This window comes from Esox lucius, chromosome 6 (genome assembly GCF_011004845.1).
Source record: "Esox lucius isolate fEsoLuc1 chromosome 6, fEsoLuc1.pri, whole genome shotgun sequence".
Taxonomy (NCBI): Eukaryota; Metazoa; Chordata; class Actinopteri; order Esociformes; family Esocidae; genus Esox; species Esox lucius.
The window spans coordinates 1525031-1549926 of record NC_047574.1 but is presented as its reverse complement, the minus strand read 5'-3'; the positions used below and the strand labels follow the sequence as shown (position 1 = coordinate 1549926).

The 24896-nt window shown below is 44.1% G+C and overlaps 1 protein-coding gene across 13 annotated transcripts in view; it reads right to left on the bottom strand.

Annotated features, from left to right (window-relative positions):
* The window catches only part of baiap2b (BAR/IMD domain containing adaptor protein 2b), a 73085-nt gene that overhangs the window by 14151 nt on the left and 34038 nt on the right, over positions 1 to 24896 (bottom strand). For 9 of the 13 annotated variants that reach the window (XR_004575803.1, XM_034292670.1, XM_029120319.2 and 6 more), the window contains 7 exons: positions 20189 to 20200; positions 18800 to 18861; positions 17756 to 17827; positions 16263 to 16400; positions 6745 to 6897; positions 3240 to 3476; positions 325 to 559 (listed from right to left, as the gene is read on the bottom strand). Coding sequence is in view for 12 of the 13 variants with exons in the window: in XM_034292670.1 (XP_034148561.1) it covers positions 325 to 559; positions 3240 to 3476; positions 6745 to 6897; positions 16263 to 16400; positions 17756 to 17827; positions 18800 to 18861; positions 20189 to 20200 (909 nt within the window). In the remaining variant the exon portion in view is untranslated. The remainder of the gene's footprint in view (positions 1 to 324; positions 560 to 3239; positions 3477 to 6744; positions 6898 to 16262; positions 16401 to 17755; positions 17828 to 18799; positions 18862 to 20188; positions 20201 to 24896) is intronic. The other 4 variants (XM_034292672.1, XM_029120320.2, XM_029120325.2 and 1 more) reach the window with 1 other exon arrangement.

Genomic DNA, 24896 nt, shown 5'->3' with positions numbered 1-24896 from the left:
TGCCCCCTGTTAAGGTGTGTTTATAGAGCTCCATGCTGCCCCCTGTTAAGGTATGGTTATAGAGCTCCATGCTGCCCCCTGTTAAGGTGTGTTTATAGAGCTCCATGCTGCCCCCTGTTAAGGTATGGTTATAGAGCTCCATGCTGCCCCCTGTTAAGGTGTGGTTATAGAGCTCCATGCTGCCCCCTGTTAAGGTATGGTTATAGAGCTCCATGCTGCCCCCTGTTAAGGTGTGGTTATAGAGCTCCATGCTGCCCCCTGTTAAGGTATGGTTATAGAGCTCCATGCTGCCCCCTGTTAAGGTGTGTTTGTAGAGCTACATACTCATGGTGGCGCTGCTCTTGGCCGGGGCGTTCCTCCGGACAGGCAGGGTGTTGGAGTAGACCTCGCTGCCCTGTCTGTGGGGTTGGGTGGAGGCTTGCTGGGCCAGAATCTGGGCGTGGGCCATCTTCCCCTCCATCCAGTCCTGGTAGTCCTCCCCACCTCCGCTTGCTCCTCCGTGGGCTCCAGATGCTCCGTTCAACATCCCTGCCTCGACTCCTCCTGGTCCAGTTAGACGCTGGGGAGAAGGGGGGAGGTTAAGAAGGAACGTGTGTGTTCATTTTAGTTGACATTCTACATTCTACCACTGTTACGTCACAAAAAAGGCATCACAGTCTGAAACCCATCTAAACTAATTAGAATCCCACTGAAACGGTTGATTAACATAAAGATCAAGCATGTAAGTAATTTCAATGTCAGTGTCATCAACAGATCAATGTGTCATCTAATGAAAAGGAATAAGCAGGGGAAGTTTAGGCTGGATTTCTACATGACTGTGCTGGTCATTCCCACAACATTAACAAGACCGTGCATCAACATAACATTAACACAACATTGACATGACTGTGACATTTACAAGACAAAGATGACTGTAATAATTAGGATGACATTAACATGACATTAACATGACATTAACATGACATTAACATGACATTAAGACAACTGTGACATTTACAAGGCATAAAGATGACTGTAATAATTAGGATGACATTAACATGAAATTAACATGAATGTTACATCCTTGACAGATGACATTGATGCGGTGTGCCCTCCTTAAGTTATTTAAAGACAATTAATGTTCAATACACATGATCACAAAACAGACTTTGGTAAAAGAAACATCAACAGGTGCTATATGATGTCTGAAAAATGCTCAATGATGTCTGACAAATTGAGGCGCATTCTGGTTACAAAATTAATCTGAAGGGAAATTATTTTAAATGCTAAGCCAAACCAGGTCTCGGGAGACGTCTACTGAACAGGCATTTCTTTTGGTCTGTAAAGAAAAATCATAGAGACAATCAAATGATCTGGAGCTGCATGTCTGCAGCCAGCCTTTCTGCTGCCAGGGTGATGACCATGTTCTCCTAACAAAGTACATTTTGGTTAAATAAATCGGATGCGGTAGTTGAAGACTCCGCCTCAACGGTCATCAACTTCTGATGCGGTAGTTGAAAACTCCGCCCTAACGGTCATCAACTTCTGACGCGGTAGTTGAAAACTCCGCCCTAACGGTCATCAACTTCTGACGCGGTAGTTGAAAACTCCGCCCTAACGGTCATCAACTTCTGATGCGGTAGTTGAAGACTCCGCCCTAATGGTCATCAACTTCTGATGCGGTAGTTAAAGACTCCGCCCTAACGCTCATCAACTTCTGATGCGGTAGTTAAAGACTCCGCCTCAACGGTCATCAACGTCTGATGCGGTAGTTGAAGACTCCGCCTCAACGGTCATCAACGTCTGATGCGGTAGTTGAAGACTCCGCCTCAACGGTCATCAACGTCTGATGCGGTAGTTGAAGAATCCGCCTCAACGGTCATCAACGTCTGATGCGGTAGTTGAAGACTCCGCCCTGACGGTCATCAACTTCTGATGCGGTAGTTGAAGACTCCGCCCTAACGGTCATCAACGTCTGATGCGGTAGTTGAAGACTCCGCCCTAACGGTCATCAACGTCTGATGCGGTAGTTGAAGACTCCGCCTCAACGGTCATCAATGTCTGATGCGGTAGTTGAAGACTCCGCCCTAATGGTCATCAACTTCTGGTGCGGTAGTTGAAGACTCCGTCCTAACGGTCATCAACGTCTGATGCGGTAGTTGAAGAATCCGCCTCAACGGTCATCAACGTCTGATGCGGTAGTTGAAGACTCCGCCTCAACGGTCATCAACTTCTGATGCGGTAGTTGAAGACTCCACCCTAACGGTCATCAACTTCTGATGTGGTAGTTGAAGACTCCGCCCTAACGGTCATCAACTTCTGATGCGGTAGTTGAAGACTCCGCCCTAACGGTCATCAACTTCTGATGTGGTAGTTGAAGACTCCGCCCTAACGATTATCAACTTCTGATGCGGTAGTTGAAGACTCCGCCCTAACGATTATCAAATTCTGATGCGGTAGTTGAAGACTCCACCCTAACGATTATCAACTTCTGATGTTGATACATTTCTGTTGCTGTGCTCTTAAAATCTGCTTCTTCTTCCACATCATGTGTTCCAGGGCCTGTAATAAGACCATCTTGACAGACATGATTCAAAATCTTTCATGACGACTGAGGAAGCTTACACACAAACACCCACACACAAACACACACACACACAAACACACCCACACACAAACACACCCACACACCCCCACACACACAAATGATAAACACAGCCGTCGGGAGGTTTCAGAGTGTGAAAGAAACAACAGCCCATCAGACCTGAGGAATCCGTTCCTTCCTACAGGCAACATTTTAATTAGCATGCAGCAATAAGTTTATATGCATCAGCAAATCTGTGTGTTGAGGAATCAGGGAAAGAATCTGATAGGACCTAGAGTGTGTGTGTGTGTGTGTGTGTGCGCGTGTGTTTGCGTGTCTGTGTGGTAGAAGAGATTCTGAGCCCCTAATGGAATATAAACATTGTGGGGCATCGCTAGGCAACAAGCTAGCCGGTGCTGTTAATTAAGGGCAGACGGTAGGTAGAAGTACAGAACACAGAACTGTGGCATGACTCAAGACTTCCTTTACAACACTAATGCAATACTGTCTGCAGATATGGACGTTCTCCGGGAGTCACACAGCTTCATCATGAAGACTACTCACGCTGATCGATGAGCAATAACTGATGACTGCAGCACCTGAATATTTCCCCACATAGGCCTGATCAGCCCAAAGCATTGGTTAATACACACTAGAACCGGTCACCGGCACCAACCTGCTGAGCCATGAGTGCAGCCAGCTCCGGAGGCACGGGTAGGGGTTTGGCGCCAGGGATCGGGTCGGAGATGTGCAGGTTGCCCTTGGAACCATGGTGAGTGTGGGGGGCAGAGCCCAGGGTGCCTCCTGCAGAAGTCATCTGCTGGGCCAGGAGCATGGCCCGCTCCGGAAGCTTGGTTGGGTCGGCACATGCCTGCTGCCAGCCAGGGATCTTCTGGGCCAGCAGGTCCCGTCCCTGGAGACAACGGAGTTAACGACAGAAGAGGGGGAGGGACACATTACAGTGATGTCATCAACACATTCAAGCACACAAGCAAGTGACTGGAGAAGATAGACCCAAGGTTTAGTAGAAACTGCTGAACAAGTCATTATTATGTGAAAAGCCCCAAAATAAGACCTCAGCTCCGGACAGCCCAGAGCTGCCCCCCTCCCAGGAAGAAACCTCTCAAAGCTGCCCAGCATCTTGACGGTAACCTCTAGTTTGTATCAAGGGCACCTCCTTCCACCAATCACCCCGCTACACTCCAGCTACCCCCCTAACCCCGCTCCCCCCTAACCCCGCTCCCCCCTACACCCCGACTACCCCCCTACACCCCACGCCCCCCTACACCCCACGCCCCCCTACACTACAGCTACCCTCGTACACGCCCACGTACCAAATAACTATCAAGTCAGACATCTTTAATGAAGTGATCCATTTGTCCACCTTTACGTCCACATGCGTCTCCATGTCTTCTGTGGAGCAGTCAGAATGCTCGTCCTGGGTCCCTCTGTGTTAAGGGACTCCCTGCCAATAGCGATTAGTGACTAAGCCCCAGTTGGCAGTATGCGCTATAGGTAATGTAGCATGTGTAGTGTGGGCAGCCAGCGCGTTTGCCTGAGGCCCTCAGTGGCAGAGAGATTATATGAAACCCACTGGCAGATGGTCAGCTTTTCACGTCTCATTTCACTTTATCCTCGTTCTGTTCCCATGATCCTGCTCTGTCACCACAGCAGAGTTGACGCAATCACAATTATGTCTGTCACACACAGGGATGGCTTCATCCCACCAGACTATGAAGTATTCCGCAGTATGGATGAGAGCGAGAGAGAGACGAGAGAGAGCGAGAGAGAGACAAGCCTTCTCTCACACCCACTCTTCCTAAATGAGTCACAGTACGCCCTCACTTGTTCCTTCGGTCTGTCCCCCATCGACGTCTTCTCATATATAATCTCTCATTCTCACCATATTGACGTCTTCTCATATATAATCTCTCATTCTCCCCACATGGACGTCTTCTCATATATAATCTCTCGTTCTCCCCACATGGACGTCTTCTCATATATAATCTCTCGTTCTCCCCACATGGACGTCTTCTCATGTATAATCTCTCGTTCTCCCCACATCGACTTCTTCTCATATATAATCTCTCGTTCTCCCCACATGGACGTCTTCTCATATATAATATCTCGTTCTCCCCACATGGACGTCTTCTCATGTATAATCTCTCGTTCTCCCCACATCGACTTCTTCTCATATATAATATCTCGTTCTCCCCACATGGACGTCTTCTCATGTATAATCTCTCGTTCTCCCCACATCGACTTCTTCTCATATATAATCTCTCGTTCTCCCCACATGGACGTCTTCTCATGTATAATCTCTCGTTCTCCCCACATCGACTTCTTCTCATATATAATCTCTCGTTCTCCCCACATGGACGTCTTCTCATGTATAATCTCTCGTTCTCCCCACATCGACTTCTTCTCATATATAATCTCTCGTTCTCCCCACATGGACGTCTTCTCATGTATAATCTCTCGTTCTCCCCACATCGACTTCTTCTCATATATAATATCTCGTTCTCCCCATATTAACGTCTTCTCATATATAATCTCTCGTTCTCCACATGGACGTCTTCTCATATATAATCTCTCGTTCTCCCCACATCGACTTCTTCTCATATATAATCTCGTGACCCATGTCAACGTCTTCTCATTTATAATCTACTGTTCTCAATATTAAGCATATTCGTGGCGTCTTTCAAATTTCCCTATCCCTAACTTGACTCCTCCCACCCCCGGCTTCGCTTCATTTGATCTTTTATCTCCTCTGCCCCCTCTCTGACCCTTACGCTAACCCTAATCTAACCCTAAACCTAAGCCTAACCCTAATCTAACCCTAAACCTAAGCCTAACCCTAACCCTAAACCTAAGCCTAACCCTAACCCTAAACCTAAGCCTAACCCTAATCTAACCCTAATCTAACCCTAAACCTAAGCCTAAGCCTAAACCTAATCTAAACCTAAGCCTAACCCTAACCCTAATCTAACCCTAACCTTAACCTCAATAACCTCACTTTAAAGCCTAATCCTTAAGCAACACATTGCCCAAATGTGTGTTTTTCCTAAAAGCTAACACCTAAGCCAGACATTACCTTTTTCCAAGCAGGGACCTGCCAAAAAACCCTGTAGGAACCCAATGTTTGAAGTTTCTGTCATTTTAGCGACTTTGGGTTCCCACATACACAAACAGACCTGAATCACACATTCCCACTGGCAAGTCTGAGTGTACTTGAGGAAGTAGGACACTCCATAGACCCACTTTGCTTCCAGTCCTTTCCTCTTCATTTCTTCCAGTATTCAGTGTAACATCCACCCCCTCCGCTCCTCCACCTCTCCTTTTAGTGCTCAGTCCCTCAGCCCAACTCCAAGGCCCAAGACAAAGCAGACAGCCGAAAAAAGAAAGCCCAATTCCTGAACAAGTGGGTTAAGAAAGAATCTGAATAAAGTGATTAAGGGGCCGCACTGATGTGTAATGCCGTCTCAAGGCAAAGCCAAAGAACAACTTTGGCTGAAGTCAGACCACAGAATAGCAGAGAAACACGAAGGATTGTGATTACCTCAGTGAAGTTGGTAGTTAAGTCTGTAAACATTTCCAATATTTACCACAGAAATCCCAGATGTGGAATTTAAGGGATTAAATAGGGTATGCATTGGGGGGGAAGTCTTCAAAATTTCTGTCCAGCTAGAATTTTTTGTTAAAGGCTGGAATTTCAAAACCATAGAACTGAGGCAAGTTGGACATGCACATACTATTCAGGTGTGATAGACCAGACCGTTTCTACCTTTGCTGGAGGACTGAAATGCCAACGTAACGGCAGATTTCTACCCCGGCTGGAGGACTGAAATGCCAACGTAACGGCAGATTTCTACCCCGGCTGGAGGACTGAAATGCCAACGTAACGGCAGATTTCTACCCCGGCTGGAGGACTGAAATGCCAACGTAACGGCAGATTTCTACCCCGGCTGGAGGACTGAAATGCCAACGTAACGGCAGATTTCTATCCCGGCTGGAGGACTGAAATGCCAACGTAACGGCAGATTTCTATCCCGGCTGGAGGACTGAAATGCCAACGTAACGGCAGATTTCTATCCCGGCTGGAGGACTGAAATGCCAACGTAACGGCAGATTTCTATCCCGGCTGGAGGACTGAAATGCCAATGTAACGGCAGATTTCTCACCTTGCTGTGGTAGGTGGAGCTGTTCTTGGCCAAGGCACACTGTCTGTCGACCAGGAAACAGTACCTCCTCCTCTCCTCGGACAGCGCGTTCTTGTAGCCCTCTGCAGTGTACTGGTCCAGGTCACTCTGCTTGCTGCTGATGGTCTCAACATACTGGGAAGTTACATGGAGGAACAGAGAAAGGCTTTGAGTATAAGCCATGAGGATAGAGGAGCATGGCATTGCGCCCATGTTTGGACTCTAAACACTGATCTAAGGTCAGTAATGCCCCCCAAAGAGATCTTGTGAGTATTGTCTATGAATCTGGTGATCAGTACCTAGGGTCAACTTTTAGCTCAGACATGGAATAAAAGCAACGACAACCTGAATGTCTGCTTCAATCCTCCTAAATATAGCCGCTAATGAGCTAAAAGTGCAGTACACCTCACCTTGAGTAAACCTAGAACAGACAGCATCTAAAAACTAGTGGATAATGAATAATGTGGGTATAGAACCAGATGTAAACCTTGCGAACCTACTGACTCACTGTTAAACTCAGTAGCAAACAGCCACCAACTCCTGCCTTAAAACAAAATGGCTGATTTAAGCAGAGTTATAGGAGAATTAGTCACTAATGATGTTGATCAGAAAGCTGAAGACAACAAGAAATTGAGGGTAGATACAATGAGACTCGTCCGCAAAGAACAAACACACACCCACAGTACACACACACACACACACACACACACACACACACACCCACAGTACACACACACACACACACACACACACACCCACAGTACACACACACACACACACACACCCACAGTACACACACACACACCCACAGTACACACACACACCCACAGTACACACACACACACACCCACAGTACACACACACACACACACACACACACCCACAGTACACACACACACACACACACACACACACCCACACACCCACACCCACACACCCACACCCACACCCACACCCACACCCACACCCAACAAGCTCGTCGGTCCAATGCTCTTGGAAACACACACCTTTACAGAGATGCAGGTGTTTCCTTAGCTCTTAGCTCTTATAGTATTAAGGTGCTAAAACCTTAAAAGCAAATGGAAGTTCCCATTACACATTAGAAGTCATTGAGTCAATCCAGACAGGTGTGTTCTCTAAATTCACAGCAACCCATTTACTCACCCCCCCACCCCAAAGGACGTAAGAACAGAGTTAACACAAGTTCTAATAAGATATCCAAAGCCTGCGTTCCAGTGTTCTCCACACTAGAAACCTAACTGACATGTTTACATGGGGTCCAAATTAAAGCATGTTTGAAAGGATCCATAATTACACAGGAATTACTACTGTAGATCCAACCTTAACCCTTCCATTGAAATACATAAGTCATTCCATTAATATATTATATACAATAGTCTTTAACACATTATAGTCCTTCTATTAGTGCGTCCATTGAGACTAGTTATGGGCAGATGCATCAACACTCTGAACTCTCCTAAACACAAATATTCCTCATGCATTTTCATTACATATCACACTAGATTACTGAAGAACTGTACTAATAACAAACATAGAAAATAGAAAAACACAGAAAATAGCAGTTTGATTGTACAACTGCCAAAAAGGAAGCGATTCTCAAACCTTCAATACCAAAGCCTCCATAGATGGTTCTGGAGAAATATTTCACGGGCTGACAGGGACAAGAGAGACCCATCCATCTGCTGATGTAACCCAGGGTTCTTAGAGACTTCAATGAGCATCTCTTGGTCAATTCTTGGCCTGAATTTGCTAGAACAACCGGTCCCATGTAAATTGCCAGTCATGAATTTTCTCAATCTTGTAGATGATCCATCAACCAGTAGAAGGTTGTACTTCAAGTGCTTGGAAAAGTCTTTGTAACGCTCCCAGACTCAGACAGGTATTTTGTCTTGGCATGATGTGTTATTACACACCCATCTCCATTTCTAATGTTAATGGAAGGCGGGACCCTCCCAAGTTACCCCCAAAGGTTTTTCTCATAATTTGATGTGATGGTATAGGGAAGTAATAACTTTTTCCTTGCATTTCCATTTATTATAATTGCATAAATGTTTCCTAACGTTTCTTGTGTTAATTGTGGAATTGGTTTTCCTCTATCAATGACATTAAAACACAAATCCAGTGGGAGTAACGTCTCATGACTGCACATCAAAATACATACAGTGCAAAATATTTCGTACAAATACTTCCCAACATAAAACCAATGTCACCATACAAGAATTGATTTTGAGCTGTTTCATAATACAATATCAAACAGAACAACATTTCAATGTACAGCACAACAGCTGTAGATGTGGTCATGTTCAGGAACAGCATAATGTCCGTTTATATTGTGACTGACTGACGGACCTCCAAAGGAAGACCATTCTTAATTATTTAGGGGATTTGTAGATCAATCAGTTGGCAATGCCCTGCAGTCATTTGGATGCCTCTTAAGCCTCTGAAGGATGCTTTCAGTTTATTCTTGCTTGATTTGACTGTTAGCATAAAATCACACAAACACTGCCTTTAAATCTCAACATTGCAACGGCTGAATTGGGCGCAGTGGAATGCAAAATGCTTCTGTTGCATCCTTGAAAGATTTAATGCACCTTTTCCACAATTCCATCAAAAGAAAAAAGTTAACTGTGTTAATAGTTGTTGGAATGTTTTTAAAATTGCTGGATTGTTTTTACAAATTCCATTATTGGTTATAGTTGATAAAGCACTAAAGCATTTCCAAATAGCTACACAAGAATTACAGCTAAATAGACAGATAATCATGCAATTTCCAGAGACGTTTTCTATAGGAGTTTAGTATTTTTAACCTGCTCATGGCCTTCACACCGTGTGCACTAATTAAGTTCATGTTCTCAACAAATATTTAACCAAAACAATGCTATGACTTATATATACTGTTTATCACCCATGTTTCAGTGAACTCACTGGCTAAAATGTACTCTGTTTAATCATCAGCATTGATCATTAATTTCGCTTCTGCAAGTGCCAAGTAGTTTGGACAAAGAAGAGTAATGGCCCAAGGCATCTGCCCTGAGGGACATCACTTTACATCTGACATTAAAGAAGCTTTGATTGAATAGCTCTTATTTTACCATGATAGATGGAGGATATAAGCACTGAATAATTAATTGATTTTGAGAAAATCTGTTAATGGTTCCTTCACCCCACCTGTTCAAAATATAAAATTGACACTGTCACACCACATAACAAGTCACCTACAGATTGTGTTGCTGAAAACATTTTGGAAGCTCTTACGACCAATTTTTCAAGTGTCTAAGAGTAGAAAATTGGTTGTAAAGTGATCCTTAGTGCTGAGAATAGAAACAGAACCATGGAATGGGAGGTAAAGCCAGAACATGTGACATTCTCCAGTTACAGTTTATAGTCAACAACTTGAAAATGCTTTGGAAATTACACTCGCCCTCTTAAGCGTTTATTTTGCCATTTGATTGGGCAGCTGTTAGAGAACGCTAAGTTCTTTTGCCATTTGATTGGGCAGCTGTTAGAGAACGCTAAGTTCTTTTGCCATTTGATTGGGCAGCTGTTAGAGAACGCTAAGTTCTTTTGCCATTTGATTGGGCAGCTGTTAGAGAACGCTAAGTTCTTTTGCCATTTGATTGGGCAGCTGTTAGAGAACGCTAAGTTCTTTTGCCATTTGATTGGGCAGCTGTTAGAGAACGCTTAGGCCGCTTCACCTATTTTGGTAGTGGGATTATTTTAGATTCCACTGCACTTGTGGCCACCAGCTCTTTTAGGATGTGGTTAAATATATGGCAAAATTGTCTGCTACTGTTCTCAACAGCTTACCTGTTGGCTTACTATTACAAAAGAAAATCCCATGTTTTCCACAAGTTAGTGTTACATTCAAATCTTACTTCTGATGATAGAGACCTACAGCACATGAAACCTACATTACAAGAGCTCATATATATTTAGTACTTTAGGTCACACACACCCACACTACTCATTGCACATTTAATTATGGCATAATTTCAGCCTTTACTTGGCATCTAAATTGTAGCTTGAATGTCATGCCATTTTATCTGAATAGTTTTTAAGTACTCAAAATGCATCTGTCATTTGGTCTCCATGGAGATCACTTGCAGCTGTCAATCACCAGAGGCCATGCCCACAAAGCCTACAGGCAAATCTTAACTTCGTCAGAATTTCTCACATACTGCCTCATCTTTATAAAACACATTGAAGGAGAACATCTGAGGTTCCTACATTGAGACCTCTTCCCTTTACCTCACTGTAGTCTACACATGGGCCTTAGTGGTGACAATGGTAGGGGACCCCTAGTCTACGCTGACAGGAAGTAGATTCTGCAGTAAGAAAAAGGGGGGCTGAAATTGAGGGGTTTCAGGATGCTAAGAACAATAGATCATAAGGAGAAAATGGAACTGAATCCCTCTGAAAAAGGAAGCTGGCTTCTGTTAAAACGGAAATAAGAGCCTCTCAACAAAAGCCTGTCATTTGTCAGGGGAATAGAGGATTTGGGCAGGGTGGATATACAATATAAGCTTTTAAAAAATAAGGAGGAAGTAGTGATTGAGGGACCTCTGAAAGGGGAGGGACCTCTGAAAGTTCATGTTGTACCATGCAGCCAACCAGAATTACAGTAGTTTTGCAAAACATGTTTGTGTTGTTTTGATCTAGTCTAGGTTAATGTATTTTTTTCCCTATTTCTTCAATAACCTAAACTAAATTAACCACTGAGTTCCCTTGAGATCTACAATGCAGACATTAATATGGACTCCGGTGAAAATTCAAAATCATAATTTAATAACGTATTAGCTTCATCTGTGGGTCGGACTGTCAGTGCACAGCTTCCTCTGATGCCAAACATCAGACCAATTACATCAAACCGACTTATTAACAGCATGAAAACAAGAAATGGGTCATTCAGTAGAGATCCCAGTGGAAAAGGCAGGGACTGTGAAAGAGGAGGAGTTAAGGGAGAGATTGAGAGGGAGATCAGGAAATGAAGAGAAAGTGTCTGGGTCGCATAACTCAAGTAAAGAACATCATTAATTTCCCTCTCTCTCCCCCGCTCTCCCTACCTTCCTCACCCTTCCTCTAAAGTGCCACTTCCTCTTCATCCCGTTTCTCTCGTCTTTCCTCTCGCTCTCACTCTGTTCTTTTCCGTCCCTCTCCATCTGCAACATTCTGTTTTTCACAGAGATTTGGCATCAGCAGAGGAGTCATAGCATCTCTTTCATTCCCTCATCAGCCGGAGAGGCTGGGTGCCCCCAGTTCAACGCCGCCTTTCGGCCTCCATCTTTAGTGCCCCCTGTCCCATCAGCTCCGATACCTTCAAGCCAATGTGTGTCACAGAGAGAACTGAACAGAGTGGGCAGGGTGGTGCGCACGGAAAGCTCTGACTAGCGTGTGCGACGGGGACTCACGCAGTGTGTCACTTCGATTCCCTCTGGTCTTCATGTGGTATTAGAATGTGCCATTTCAGCCTCACATTGTTGCCAGTGTCCTGTTAATGACTTCTTGGATTGGTGTTACTACTCTGCTGACACCTTTAACACCCTTGGGGGCTGGATGGGTGAAGCACTATCACTATCACTATCACTATCACTATCACTATGGATGGTGTCTTTCCATTGTTTAGAAACAGACTTCCTGTGGCCTCTGCAGAAGAGACGGACAGACAGACAGACAGATAGAAGTGGGAGAAACCGTAATTCTCAGTGTACGTGAAGGGCACACCAACTTCCCTTGGCTACATTCGCCATACATTCACCATGAGCTCAACTCTGTCGGACGGATTTTCTAGTCAATTTTCAGTAGCCCCCCCCCATCAACAGATCCAATTGGAAACCGGAGAAGAGTGTACAATAAAAATCCAATAAGATGCCTCAGTTAATGGAAGCAATAAATGCAATATAATAAAAACAGGGAATACTTTGGTATTCATTTGCACTAAGACACCACTGCTAATGCTAATCTAATATCCAACTGAGATGTTATGTAACACAAAAGCCACAATCCATTTCCTCCTTCCTTACTCAGCTACATAACAACTAACATTCAAATAATCCTACAATCACTGCATGCTACCGCTCCTCCCTCACTCTATTCCTCCCTCCCTCGCTCCATTCCTCCTTCCCTCCCTCGCTCTATTCCTCCCTCCCTCCCTCGCTCACTCTATTCCTCCCTCCCTCCCTCGCTCACTCTATTCCTCCCTCCCTCCCTCGCTCACTCTATTCCTCCCTCCCTCCCTCCCTCGCTCACTCTATTCCTCCCTCCCTCCCTCGCTCACTCTATTCCTCCCTCCCTCGCTCACTCACTCTATTCCTCCTTCGCTCTATTCCTCCCTCCCTTGCTCTATTCCTCCCTCCCTCGCTCTATTCCTCCCTCCCTCGCTCTATTCCTCCCTCCCTCGCTCTATTCCTCCCTCCCTCGCTCTATTCCTCCCTCCCTCCCTCGCTCACTCTATTCCTCCCTCCCTCGCTCACTCACTCTATTCCTCCTTCGCTCTATTCCTCCCTCCCTTGCTCTATTCCTCCCTCCCTCGCTCTATTCCTCCCTCCCTCGCTCTATTCCTCCCTCCCTCCCTCCCTCGCTCTATTCCTCCCTCCCTCCCTCCCTCGCTCTATTCCTCCCTCCCTCCCTCGCTCTATTCCTCCCTCCCTCCCTCGCTCTATTCCTCCCTCCCTCCCTCGCTCTATTCCTCCCTCCCTCCCTCGCTCTATTCCTCCCTCCCTCCCTCGCTCTATTCCTCCCTCCCTCCCTCGCTCTATTCCTCCCTCCCTCCCTCGCTCTATTCCTCCCTCCCTCCCTCCCTCTATTCCTCCCTCTCCCTAGCTTAATGAATATGAGGGACATACTGTTCGGGCATTAGGGTCTGTCCTTTATGTTCCCCCAGCGACTATGAAGTAAATGAGAGACTTTTCGTCACCCAGTCAGTTTCACATTAACATCAATCAGGAGTAGAGCAGAAAAAGAGATTACTTTTTGTTTCTTTCACTCCAGTGAACTGTTAGTAGAATTAAACGATCCAGGGTCGAAGGAATCAGGAGGCGAAGATTATGAGGACCAGCTTTTAGGGTCTGGAGTCCGCCAACAATTCGTCATGGGTAAAAGACACCCACTCCGAGACGAACATTGGGGATTGTAAATGTTCTGCTCTGGCTGGTAGTCAGATCAGAAAACTATAATCCTCTGCTTTTCTTCGGTCAGACGCCCCAAGTGTTTGTCAAATAGTTACCATTACTGGATGACACACAGACACACAGACACACTCTGGGTATAAGGCCAGGGCTGCAAAGCAATTCACACCCTCACATTGAAGCAAAAAAGAAAAATTCTGAATCAGAATACGGCTTCAGAGTGTCAGAACAACACACCCTCAGCTCCTCCACCGCCTCTGTCTGTTCAGCCCTGCCCACACACTTCCTGTCCCTGTGGAGCCACACCAACCTACACCTCCCCCAGCACCACAGGACCCCTCACACACCTCCCCCAGCCCAGGTACCCAGGCCACAGAAACACTTCATCAAACCAAATAAATAAACGTTATGCAACAACGAAAGAGTGGAGAGCAGCAAAAGTCAAAGATCTAAATAAAAAGTGCAGCTATGATGACTCATAGCATTTTTACATTGCTGAGCAATTCCTAAACAGCAGTGGGAACATTCTCACAAAGATCACTGACTTGGCATCTCATTGGATCAGAATACCATGGTATCCCCAACAAACTCGCAATCTGCACTATCTGACCAGATGTCCTTGAGTTAGAGGCTTGAATCTTTCACTCTCACCCTCAACCTCGTTTTGGGGGGGGGGGGGTGCTTTGCCCGGGGGCGGGTCCCCATCTTTATCCTGCAGTCTGCAGCTGCACACGGTAATGATGGGTCTACCCAGCTATTAAAGAATCTCCAGTACTGTCTGGAAGATCGGGAAGTACGGGGGTTCTAAATAACTCCCTCTTTCTTTTAGGGTGCTACATCTGAGCTGGACCAAAGTGTCCTGTATATGGTGGTTTGGCACAGAGGTTGTGGGAAACCCCTTGCTTTTATAATAAAGCCCTGGCTAACAACTCCAAACGGACTTGAAATTTCTGAAGGTTATGAAGCTGTTGCTTTGGATAGCAGTCTCTCCCATCGCATCAAGCTGTCCAGGAACATCTAGGCCCCCGTAAAGCAGGTCATCAGTTGGTCGAGCCTTCACACGCATTAACCCGGGCGACTTGGTTCGGATAGGCAGTGTTGAAAAAAGACAAGTGGCTTGGTTTGGATGCCAGGAAGACCTGCATTTCTATAAATCATTTTTGATTTGTCCCAATAATAACGGCACAAGCAGGAGAACAGCAGCTTGTTCATTCTTCTAGAGAACAGGACAAGCAATAAATAAACAAGATCCTGAGGTAAGCATTTTCACCAGTACTATATATTATTTTATTAAAAAAAAACTGTTTTTCTTATGAAGAGCGCCGATTCACAGTTAAATTCAAGACAGATTCAAGCAACATTTAACTTCAATCTACATTGGGCTAACTAGCATTGGGCTAACTATAAATTAGGCTGCTTGCAAACGTAGCTAGTTATTGTAATAACATACAATGGCTAACTACAGTAGAGTATTATCTATGGGAAACGTTTTTTGACAGTACAACAGTTGAGTGTTTGGACACATTTGAATTGAACTGCTGGAGCTTTGTATTTGACCACGTTAGGTAATACAATCCTATAGTAAAAGTAGATTACAGCAGTTCCCAAATAAACAGTAGACGGGCTTCCATGTGATGATTGGATGATCTGACGATCTGTCAAACTGCATCTCCTTTTGACTGACAGCAGTCTGTACTATAAGAAGTCACTGAGGCTATTTCGCGCTCAGTCCCATCGCGGATTTCTCAAGTGTATTCAAAAGACAAACTGCTGCCATATATATTTGTTTGGCGAAATTGCTAGCCGATTTGCATCATACATTTCACACAATTAAAGGCTACACCACAATCCTTGTTTCAGTTTTACAAAGTTTAATATATATTTTTAGATAGTTCATTCATTCATTCATATACAGTAGTAGGCTAGGCTAGCATGGGAGGCGGGTGAAACGGCGCACGATGGCAGACAGTGCTAATATTGTCGACCTGATTTTAGCAAAGCCATTAATAAACGGAGTAAAATTATATTTGTAAAAAAATATATGTTGTTCTGTTACAAAATTAAATGTTATTGTCTGGGGTCCAAAAGACCCCAAACACCCAGAGTGTCACTACAAATGAAGACCATCAGAGGTTTACAATGTAGGCCGAAAATGAGCTTCCCCTCTTTGAAATATCAGCAGCCGCCACTGCTTTTAACCCATCAGCTCATCATCCTGCTCATCCTGACTAAACAAACCCAGTCCACAGAAGCATGTTAATCAAATTACCTTTGAGTCATTCAAGGGCACCACCCACACACAGAGCAGCCACCTCCGCCACCCTCTCCCGCCTCCTTCTCCACCCAGTCACTCACCTGCATCTCCTTCTCCCCATATTTGGAGGGGTTCTTGCTGCCCTGGCTCTTCCTGCGCAGCTTCTTCAGCTCTGCCTGACACTTCTCCAAACTCTCTCCTTTACTCTTGTGCTCCATCTGGTACTTCTTCAGGGCCGCCTGTAGGGGGGAGTATAAAGCCGTTCTTAACATTGCTGTGCGGTCATTGGCTACCCCAGAGTGTTCCACCAATGCAGCCATGCGATTGGTCCCATTACAAGTCTTCTATGAGTCACTGATGGAGGTAATAGGGCATTAAACAGAGGAATGGGTAGGTCTGGCAGCTTGGGGACTTTGCGGAATATCCTCTCTTCACCTTCATTCATCCCTCTATCCTTCCTTTTATTCCTCTCATCACCTTCGTTCATCCGCCGATCCTTTCATTCAGTGATTTCTCTTCCCATTCCTCCATCGGTTCCTCCCTCTACACCCCCATCACCCAGGACAGCCTGCTCCCGGGGTTGGTAGGACTCATATTGTTCCAAACCAAAGCCTTTGTGTTTCGCTCATTAACCACGGCCAAGAGTTTCTGACAATCCTCTGGCCTTGTCTGCCTGCCTGTCTCGCCCGCTGCAGAACAACGTTTCCAGTCTTAGATCTTTCATTCCTGTCTGATGAATGACCAGGCTGATTGTGAGTAATTCATTAATAGAAAGAAAGAACAAACGAGATAGAAAAAAAAGAAGGAAATGATAAGGAAAAAGAATGTAGGAACAGAGCGAAAAAGAGAAAAGAACAAAGCAGTAAAACCATGTCTGTCCACTGCCATAAACATATTTACATGAACTGATGAACCGCTTTTGATTCAATGTTAATGTTAGTCTATTTTACGAAGCAGCCTGACAGAATACCAAGTGGGCAAAGCCGTCGCTACTTTGATAAATCTACCACATGGAATCATGAAGCTACTAAAAAAGTGTATGAAATAAAATTTCATGTTATTTCGCAGTTCTGATGTCTTCATTATTATTCTAAAATGTGGAAAAATGTATTAAATTTAAATAAAAAGAACCCTTTAATGAGAAGGTATATCCAAACTATTGACGGGTATCGCAAATAATTCATTTGGCACTGCGGTTATGATCAGAACATGTGGGAACGAATCAGCCGTAGAGGACATGTTCTGCTGATGGTTGAAGGAGAATGTGGATGGTAATGTATCTCGGCTTCTGCTCCATCAGGACGTTCAGCTGGTGGATGAGGAACGCAGTTTAAAGCACCAGTCTGGATCAACTTCTGCATTTCTAAATGTGTCCCTCCCTGCAGAATACACACAGCACCAACACCGAAGAATGGACTAGGAGAACATGAAGATGACTAGAAAACTGGAAACACAGCTAGTAGCGAATAAGTATGTCACAAACAGCAATATTTATAAGGGAGACATACATTTGTCTTCACATGAAAGGGGTTTCGAAGGTGTCAAACCAGACTACTGAGAATAACCATGACAGACATTCCCAAAGGATACTCACATTCAAGTAGCGAGCGTCCAACTCAACCTTCTTCTCTAGCTCTGTCAGAAGCTCATTGTGGAATGACTTCAGCTAAAAAAAAAAAAAAACAGAATATATCAAAGAGTTACACAATTCAAACGTCCATCTTTTTTAGATACTCAGAAAAAGACACTAAGCCATAAACCCTGTAATATTACGCACCACTAAAACCACTGAAACACAAAGTATTGTTAAAACAGAGTTGTTAGTGGTAAGTATGCAGTGTTGAATCAACATTAACTGACACCTAGAGGATCATGGGATGCAGTCTGGTTGTTTTGCTTGTGTGTGTGTGTGCATGCCCATGCGCGAGGCGTGTTCATGATACATTTTTACATTTACAGCCAAACTTATCTCAAGTCACACACCAGGCGACACAGAAATGTCACAAAAACTACAAACAACTAAATCAATGGTGCCTCTGAATTATTAAAGGAAACCCAAATGAACACATGCTGAGGTGTTGGCTTCCGATGATGAAGGAAATCCTCACACGCTGGCTCCAATGAATAAACAGCTCCAATAGTAATATCTACCTCCACCATGGAGTATGGCTCTTTATAAAGGGCCATGAAGTCGCTGTGCTTCAAATGACAACCTCCAGTTTGTAGCGCCCAGTCTTCTATCAGAACCCTGTCAAACCTGGTCAACAGTAGACCATTCCATGTAGGGTACCATTTGGGACTCACTCAACATCAAAGCCCTGTGGTATTTTTTCCTCTCTGTTCCTGGTCTTTGCTAGTCGAGCCAAGTCTGGAGCCAAAACATTTTCTTAACTTCTATCAGTTGGCTCAAAAATCAAGAGGCAGAAAGCTATTGGGTGTGTGAGTAAAAACAATTGTTATGAGGCCAGCAGTTTGTTTGTTTGACATTGGGGACCCCACCTCCTCCTCCGTCAGAACACTCCCAGGTGGTTGGGGGTGTTCCGGAATGGGGTACAAGCTTTTAATTGGTCTAAACATGGAGCACCGTGGGACAGAATGGATGAGGCTTCATCATAGGGAATGTTGTGATCATCCTCACCATGTCTTCAAGCTGCATCTGGATCTGCCGATGGACCTCTGCCATCTGAAAGAGCACATCCCCTTAAGATGGAACAGGCCGGAAAGAAAACGGGAGAAAAATAAAAGGCAAGAGAGAGGGAGAAAAAGAGAGAAAATAATATTACATCTTCAGAGCATCGCTGAAAGTCACGTCAACGTGCAAAAACAACAGCATGCAGCCAGACAAAACACAGAGGACAGGTGAAGCCAAAGGGGACGGATGAGGTGGAACGCTGGTCAAGTCACGAGAGAGGGGATGAATGAGGTGGAACGCTGGTCAAGTCACGAGAGAGGGGGGATGGATGAGGTGGAAAGCTGGTCAAGTCACGAGAGAGGGGGGATGGATGAGGTGGAAGGTTCGGGCAAGTCAAAAGAGAGTGGGGGATGGATGAGGTGGAACGTTCGTCAAGTCACGAGAGAGGGGATGGATGAGGTGGAACGCTGGTCAAGTCACGAGAGAGGGGGGATGGATGAGGTGGAAGGTTCGGGCAAGTCAAAAGAGAGTGGGGGATGGATGAGGTGGAAAGTTGGTCAAGTCACAAGAGAGAGGGGATGGATGAGGTGGAACGTTGGTCAAGTCAAAAGAGAGAGGGGATGGATGAGGTGGAACGTTCGTCAAGTCACAAGAGAGAGGGGATGGATGATGTGTAAGGTTCGGTCAAGTCAAAAGAGAGAGGGTGATGGATGAGGTGGAAAGTTGGTCAAGTCACAAGAGAGAGGGGATGTATGATGTGGAAGGTTCGGTCAAGTCAAAAGAGAGAGGGTGATGGATGAGGTGAAACGTTGGTCAAGTCACAAGAGATAGGGGATGGATGATGTGGAAGGTTCGGTCAAGTCACAAGAGAGAGGGGATGGATGAGGTGGAACGTTGGTCAAGTCACAAGAGAGAGGGGATGGATGATGTGGAAGGTTCGGTCAAGTCACAAGAGAGAGGGGATGGATGATGTGGAAGGTTCGGTCAAGTCACAAGAGAGAGGGGATGGATGATGTGGAACGTTGGTCAAGTCACAAGCAGATGGACAAAACAAACACAGACAACTTAAAATAAGGAGGACATGAAAATTAAGAGAGACAAAGGATGTAAGAAACTCATGAGTTAATCAAGATATCTTAAGAAAGGAAACAGTTGATAAAATATCTATTCATAAGACTGAGGCTATAAATGAGAGAAATAATTCTTAAATGAAACTTCCAGACATGAATTATTAAATATTTATATTAAGAGATATAGTTGTTAAAGTGCACTTAATAAAACAGCACATAAATACTCCAAAAAAGCAGAACCAAGAGAAAAGTAAAGAGGAATAAAGGGTGATTCATGCAGCCAGGAGATAATGCGAGATAATGCGTGTCGTTATCAGATACCTACATGCTGCCTCTTCTGAATATGCAATGCGTTGTAAAAAAGGAACAAAAAGATCTAGTTTGAGCAAATAACCAATAAGGAAAACGGCCTGGAGAGACATGACAGATCAGAGTACCCAGAGATATGAGACCAAACAGGTTGCCCACATAGAAGGATGAGACACACAAAAGGGTTACACATACACACACGCTCACACATACAAACACACACACGCACAGATGCCAGACAGCCTGAACTCAACTTTTCTATTGCATTATAATAATGGGGAACAATATTAAAACAGTTATTAAATGTTACATTTTCTACTAATTGTTTTGTCAGTATCACAGTAGCACTGGTTTGCTGAACTGGAGCCAAAACTGAAGTGTACTTCCATCAAAATGTGTTCTCTGTCTTCTAAACCGGGAACCAAACACTTCCGTGGTAGATCAAAACTAGTCATAACGGCGCTCTTGACCCTCAGAAGCAGATGCAAGGTAGGAAAGATCCCATTATCAAATCGCTATACATAAAAAAAATAAGAGTAGTGAGACTATGATGTGAAGAACAGCTCGAAGCTGTGGCATATCTGCCGTAGACCACACCCCTTCATGTCTTGTCCCTTGAATATGTCATCAGTGGCTTTTAAAAGTTTCTTATTCGGGAAACAAATGGGGAAGGAGAAGTTATTAAGTCAGTGTAGAACCCATTAAAAACAACATAATCCTTCATGTGGCACTAAGAAAAACATCCTTAAAAAATACACTCTAGAGGGGGTTTTCATTAATGACATCACAGCATAAAGAAGCTTAGAGTGAAGTGCTGAGGTCAGCAAGCTGCGAAGAGGATTTAAGCGTTAGTGATGGTGTTGACTGAGAAAATACTTTATGAGTAGGGAAGCTGTGGGACACAATAAGGACCTTTCCAACAAGGTTTGTTGTCCTGCATTAAAATCCACAAATACAGCATATAAATGCAGAAATGGGAGATTACAGATCAAATTGTTAGCTGTGTACTAACTACATGTAACCACACACACAGGGGTTTGAAAGTGTTTGCACATTGTGTCTATGCGCCATAACAATGTTGGGTTTTCACCGGTCCACCATTTTACCATCCTGAACTAACGACCACCCGGCCACGATGTACGGGTGGTTTGGGTGCAACACATTCATTTACAGACGATGAATAGCCTCCTGACTGGAGAACAAAAATGAACTCCACAGACAGGCCTAATCAACAGGCAAGCTTTGTCAGAGTGGAAAGTGCCTCCTGAGAGCTCACACGTGCAGGGTAAACAATCAGATTCAAATAGAAAGATCAAGTGCAGTATGACTGGTCCATTATGTAAACCGATAAGCCAACCTCAACAGATTCAAAGAGACAGAGAGTCAAATATAATGAACTCCCACATAGCCGACAGAAAAACACAAACCACAATAAGATATGAAATGAATTGATTGGCAGAGGACAATCAAAGACAAAATGTCAAAGTAATGCAAAACAATAAAAACAGAAGTACTATGGCTGTCCGTCCAGCCCAAATAAAAACCTGTCATTAATATGTATAAGTGAAGCTAGTGGTCAGACGCTGAAGGCACATTTTATGTTGTGATTGCCTGCTCTTTGTCTCTTGACATTCAGTTGATGGAGCATTGACTCAACATTGCAGACACCCTGTTGCTCTGGTGACCCTGTTGCTCTGGTGACCCTGTTGCTCTGGTGACCCTGTTGCTCTGGTGACCCTGTTGCTCTGGTGACCCTGCCAGGTGAATTAGTTTGGCCGGGCCTGACTGCAGCCATGCTAGATAAGAACACAAGCAGTCTGGCAAACACGCTCACAATCCGACTTTAACCCCCCCCCCCACAACCCTAGGCCCTCTCCCCAGGAAAATAACCTGCTATGGACATTTCTCGGGCTAGATCATGTCAAGCTGGAATGCACATCTCCACTACTGATCTATTACAGACCACTTAAAGGACATCAGGGTCCATTTTTTCTGAAGTTACATAACTGTAATTCACCTGTCCATGAAAATTCCTTCATCTCATATTTTCACCACCTGCATTGTAAATACAGCCCCTGAAAAAACAGAGCACTGCACCTTTTTCTTTCCTTTACAAAAAAAGTCTAAAAGGAAGGCTTTGAGTAAGGAACAGAAGCGTTCAATTTGCAGTGATCTTTTAATTTTAACCCTTCTGTTCCTCAATCAAAACCTTCCTTTTAAACTTTTTTGGAAAGGAAAGAAAAAAGTGCAGTGGTCTCGCAAATTCACAGCTCCGGAAAAAATGTGGTTGACTTAAGTAAATGTTGTGTATTTCATCCTTGTAGAATGTCTAACAGCAGTGGCACTTTTCACACTGATTAAAACTCCATACAGCACCTTTGGGAAGTATTCAGACATGTGTTGCGTTGTAGAGTAAATTTATAAATCAATTAAATGTTTTTGTTATGCCATCAATCTGCACACAAAACATGACAATGACAAATTCAAAACAAGCTTTTAGATATGTGCGCCAATTAAATGGAAAAACCTGAAATATTGCCTGTACATAATTAAATCCGATCCTTTATTTAGTCATTTGTAGAACAACTTTGGCAGAAATCAAAGCTTTGAGTCCAGGTTTGTCCCTTCTAGCTTTTGAGACCTGGATTTGGGCAGTTTCTCCCATTCTTCCTTGCAGATGCTCTCAAGCTCTGTCAGATTTAATGTGCATTGAGGAGTGGACCTTATATAGGTATAGATTTTATATAGGTGTGCATTGAGAAGTGGGACCTTAAAGAGGCTTGAGCCCTTTCTAAAGCATGTCCAGCCAATTGAACTTGCCACAGGTAAACTCCAATTAAGTTCTACAGATGTCTCAAGGAGCAAAAAAGGACACAGGATGCATCTGAGCTCAATGGAAAGGTCATGGCAAAGGGTCAGAATACTTATGTGCATGAGATTCTGAACATTTCCCATTTTCAATAAATTGCTTTTATGGGGTATTGTGTGTAGAGACAGACGGTAATCAATTACATTTAATGTCTTTCCACATTAAAACATGATAATTTCACTTTTTAATCCTTGAAGTTACATCTACGCCTTCCTCAATTTTTTTTGTAGATTCTGGAGATTCATTCCATGCATTCACATAAAGACGACAAAGATGCAACGGTACTGACAGTTAAGTAACGTTAAGGCTAGCTAGCCAGAAGGCTATCATTACCTCAGAACACAGATGTAAACAGCGATGTATGTTATCACATCACAGTCACCTGCGCTAATGAGTACGACCTAAATAAACAAAAGTGGTGACTTAATTGTGCGCGGAGCAAGTCATTTTTGTTTTTAAATCTTTCACCACAGCGCTGCCATGTCGAGTGATGTCAAACCGAACGTTACTTCTGAGAGCAGTTGCTCATGAACCCAACTTCCAAACTGAGAGGTTTGATTCAGGTAAGCGCTAAATAAGTCCGATATCTATCGATATATAGCTAGCTTGCTTGCTTTTCTGCATGTAGTCCATTCTTGCGGTTGTTCTCAGTTGCGAACTACAAACAAACTTACAAAAAAGGACTGCAACATTTTTACAGTAGCTGGGGCACAAAGGCCATGTGGTGGCCGTAGGGCATAAAATGATTTTCGTGGCTTCATGGCCAGAGGGAAGTGCTACGAGGGCCGTGAAGAGGTCTGAACACTTTCTGAAGGCTCTTTCCTGCCCAGCACCCTGTCAATCTTCCTCCACCTTTAGACAATTCTTCCTTCTCCATCCATCCACCAACCTCCACTACTACCAAGCCAAAAAACCCTGGTCTGCCCACTGAGCCTGGGATGAAATGCAGCCAAAGGTTAACTAGGTTTGTGGGTGGAAAGAAACTGAAGGAGAACCAATATATCAGCTGCCATGGAACAAACATGTGTGTGCATCACACAACTCTATCCTGCAATCTGAAAAACCGATCTGGTCATCTCTTCCACCTCTCCCAGTGTCATGGAATATAAGCCTCTTATCTATAATCAGCACAGATCACAACTCCTGAGGCTTACAGAGACGAAAGCATATTGTCGTCTGGTCTCACTGGAGCCCAATCAAATAACACCCTATTCCATATGTAGGAATCTAGTCAAAAGGATAGGACTGTGTAGTGAACAGAATTAGGGTGGTATTCAGGACGTGTCCACTCACGGCTGACACTAAATCCTTTTTTTGTATGTCTCCTTCCCCCTTACAAGATGTAATTGGTTTCTAGGGCGAGGAGTCGTCTGTCACTTTGCTGTCTGCTCTCAGGTTCGGGGGCAGAGTGAATAGGACATTAATTGCCATTTAATTAGATACAGAAACTGTTTTTTTTTTATATAGACAGGGTTGTTCTAGAAATCCTTGTTGGAGGATTATGGATTTGTGTTTATTCTCTCCTAATTCCATATTTAGAGAAAATCTGAGATTTAATTTATTTAAACTTCCTGAATCTATTAATGTTTGGATGACCAAGATCAATACCTACATAAGATACAGTTAATAGGTCAGGACTCCGGAAAAGCTATTCAGGTGAAATAAATCTGTGTTGGTTAAACTTTCTCTCCCATCCAACTTATGCAGGATGTGTATGTGAAATCCAGGCCTGTGTACATGTCCCTACAAAGGCAGTAAAACCTAACAAAGTGGTCCCCAATGTTTTTAGGCCAGGCCCCACTAAAGACAATGTATAATCCCCAGAAAACCTTGTGGATAAACAGTGTCTCTCTGT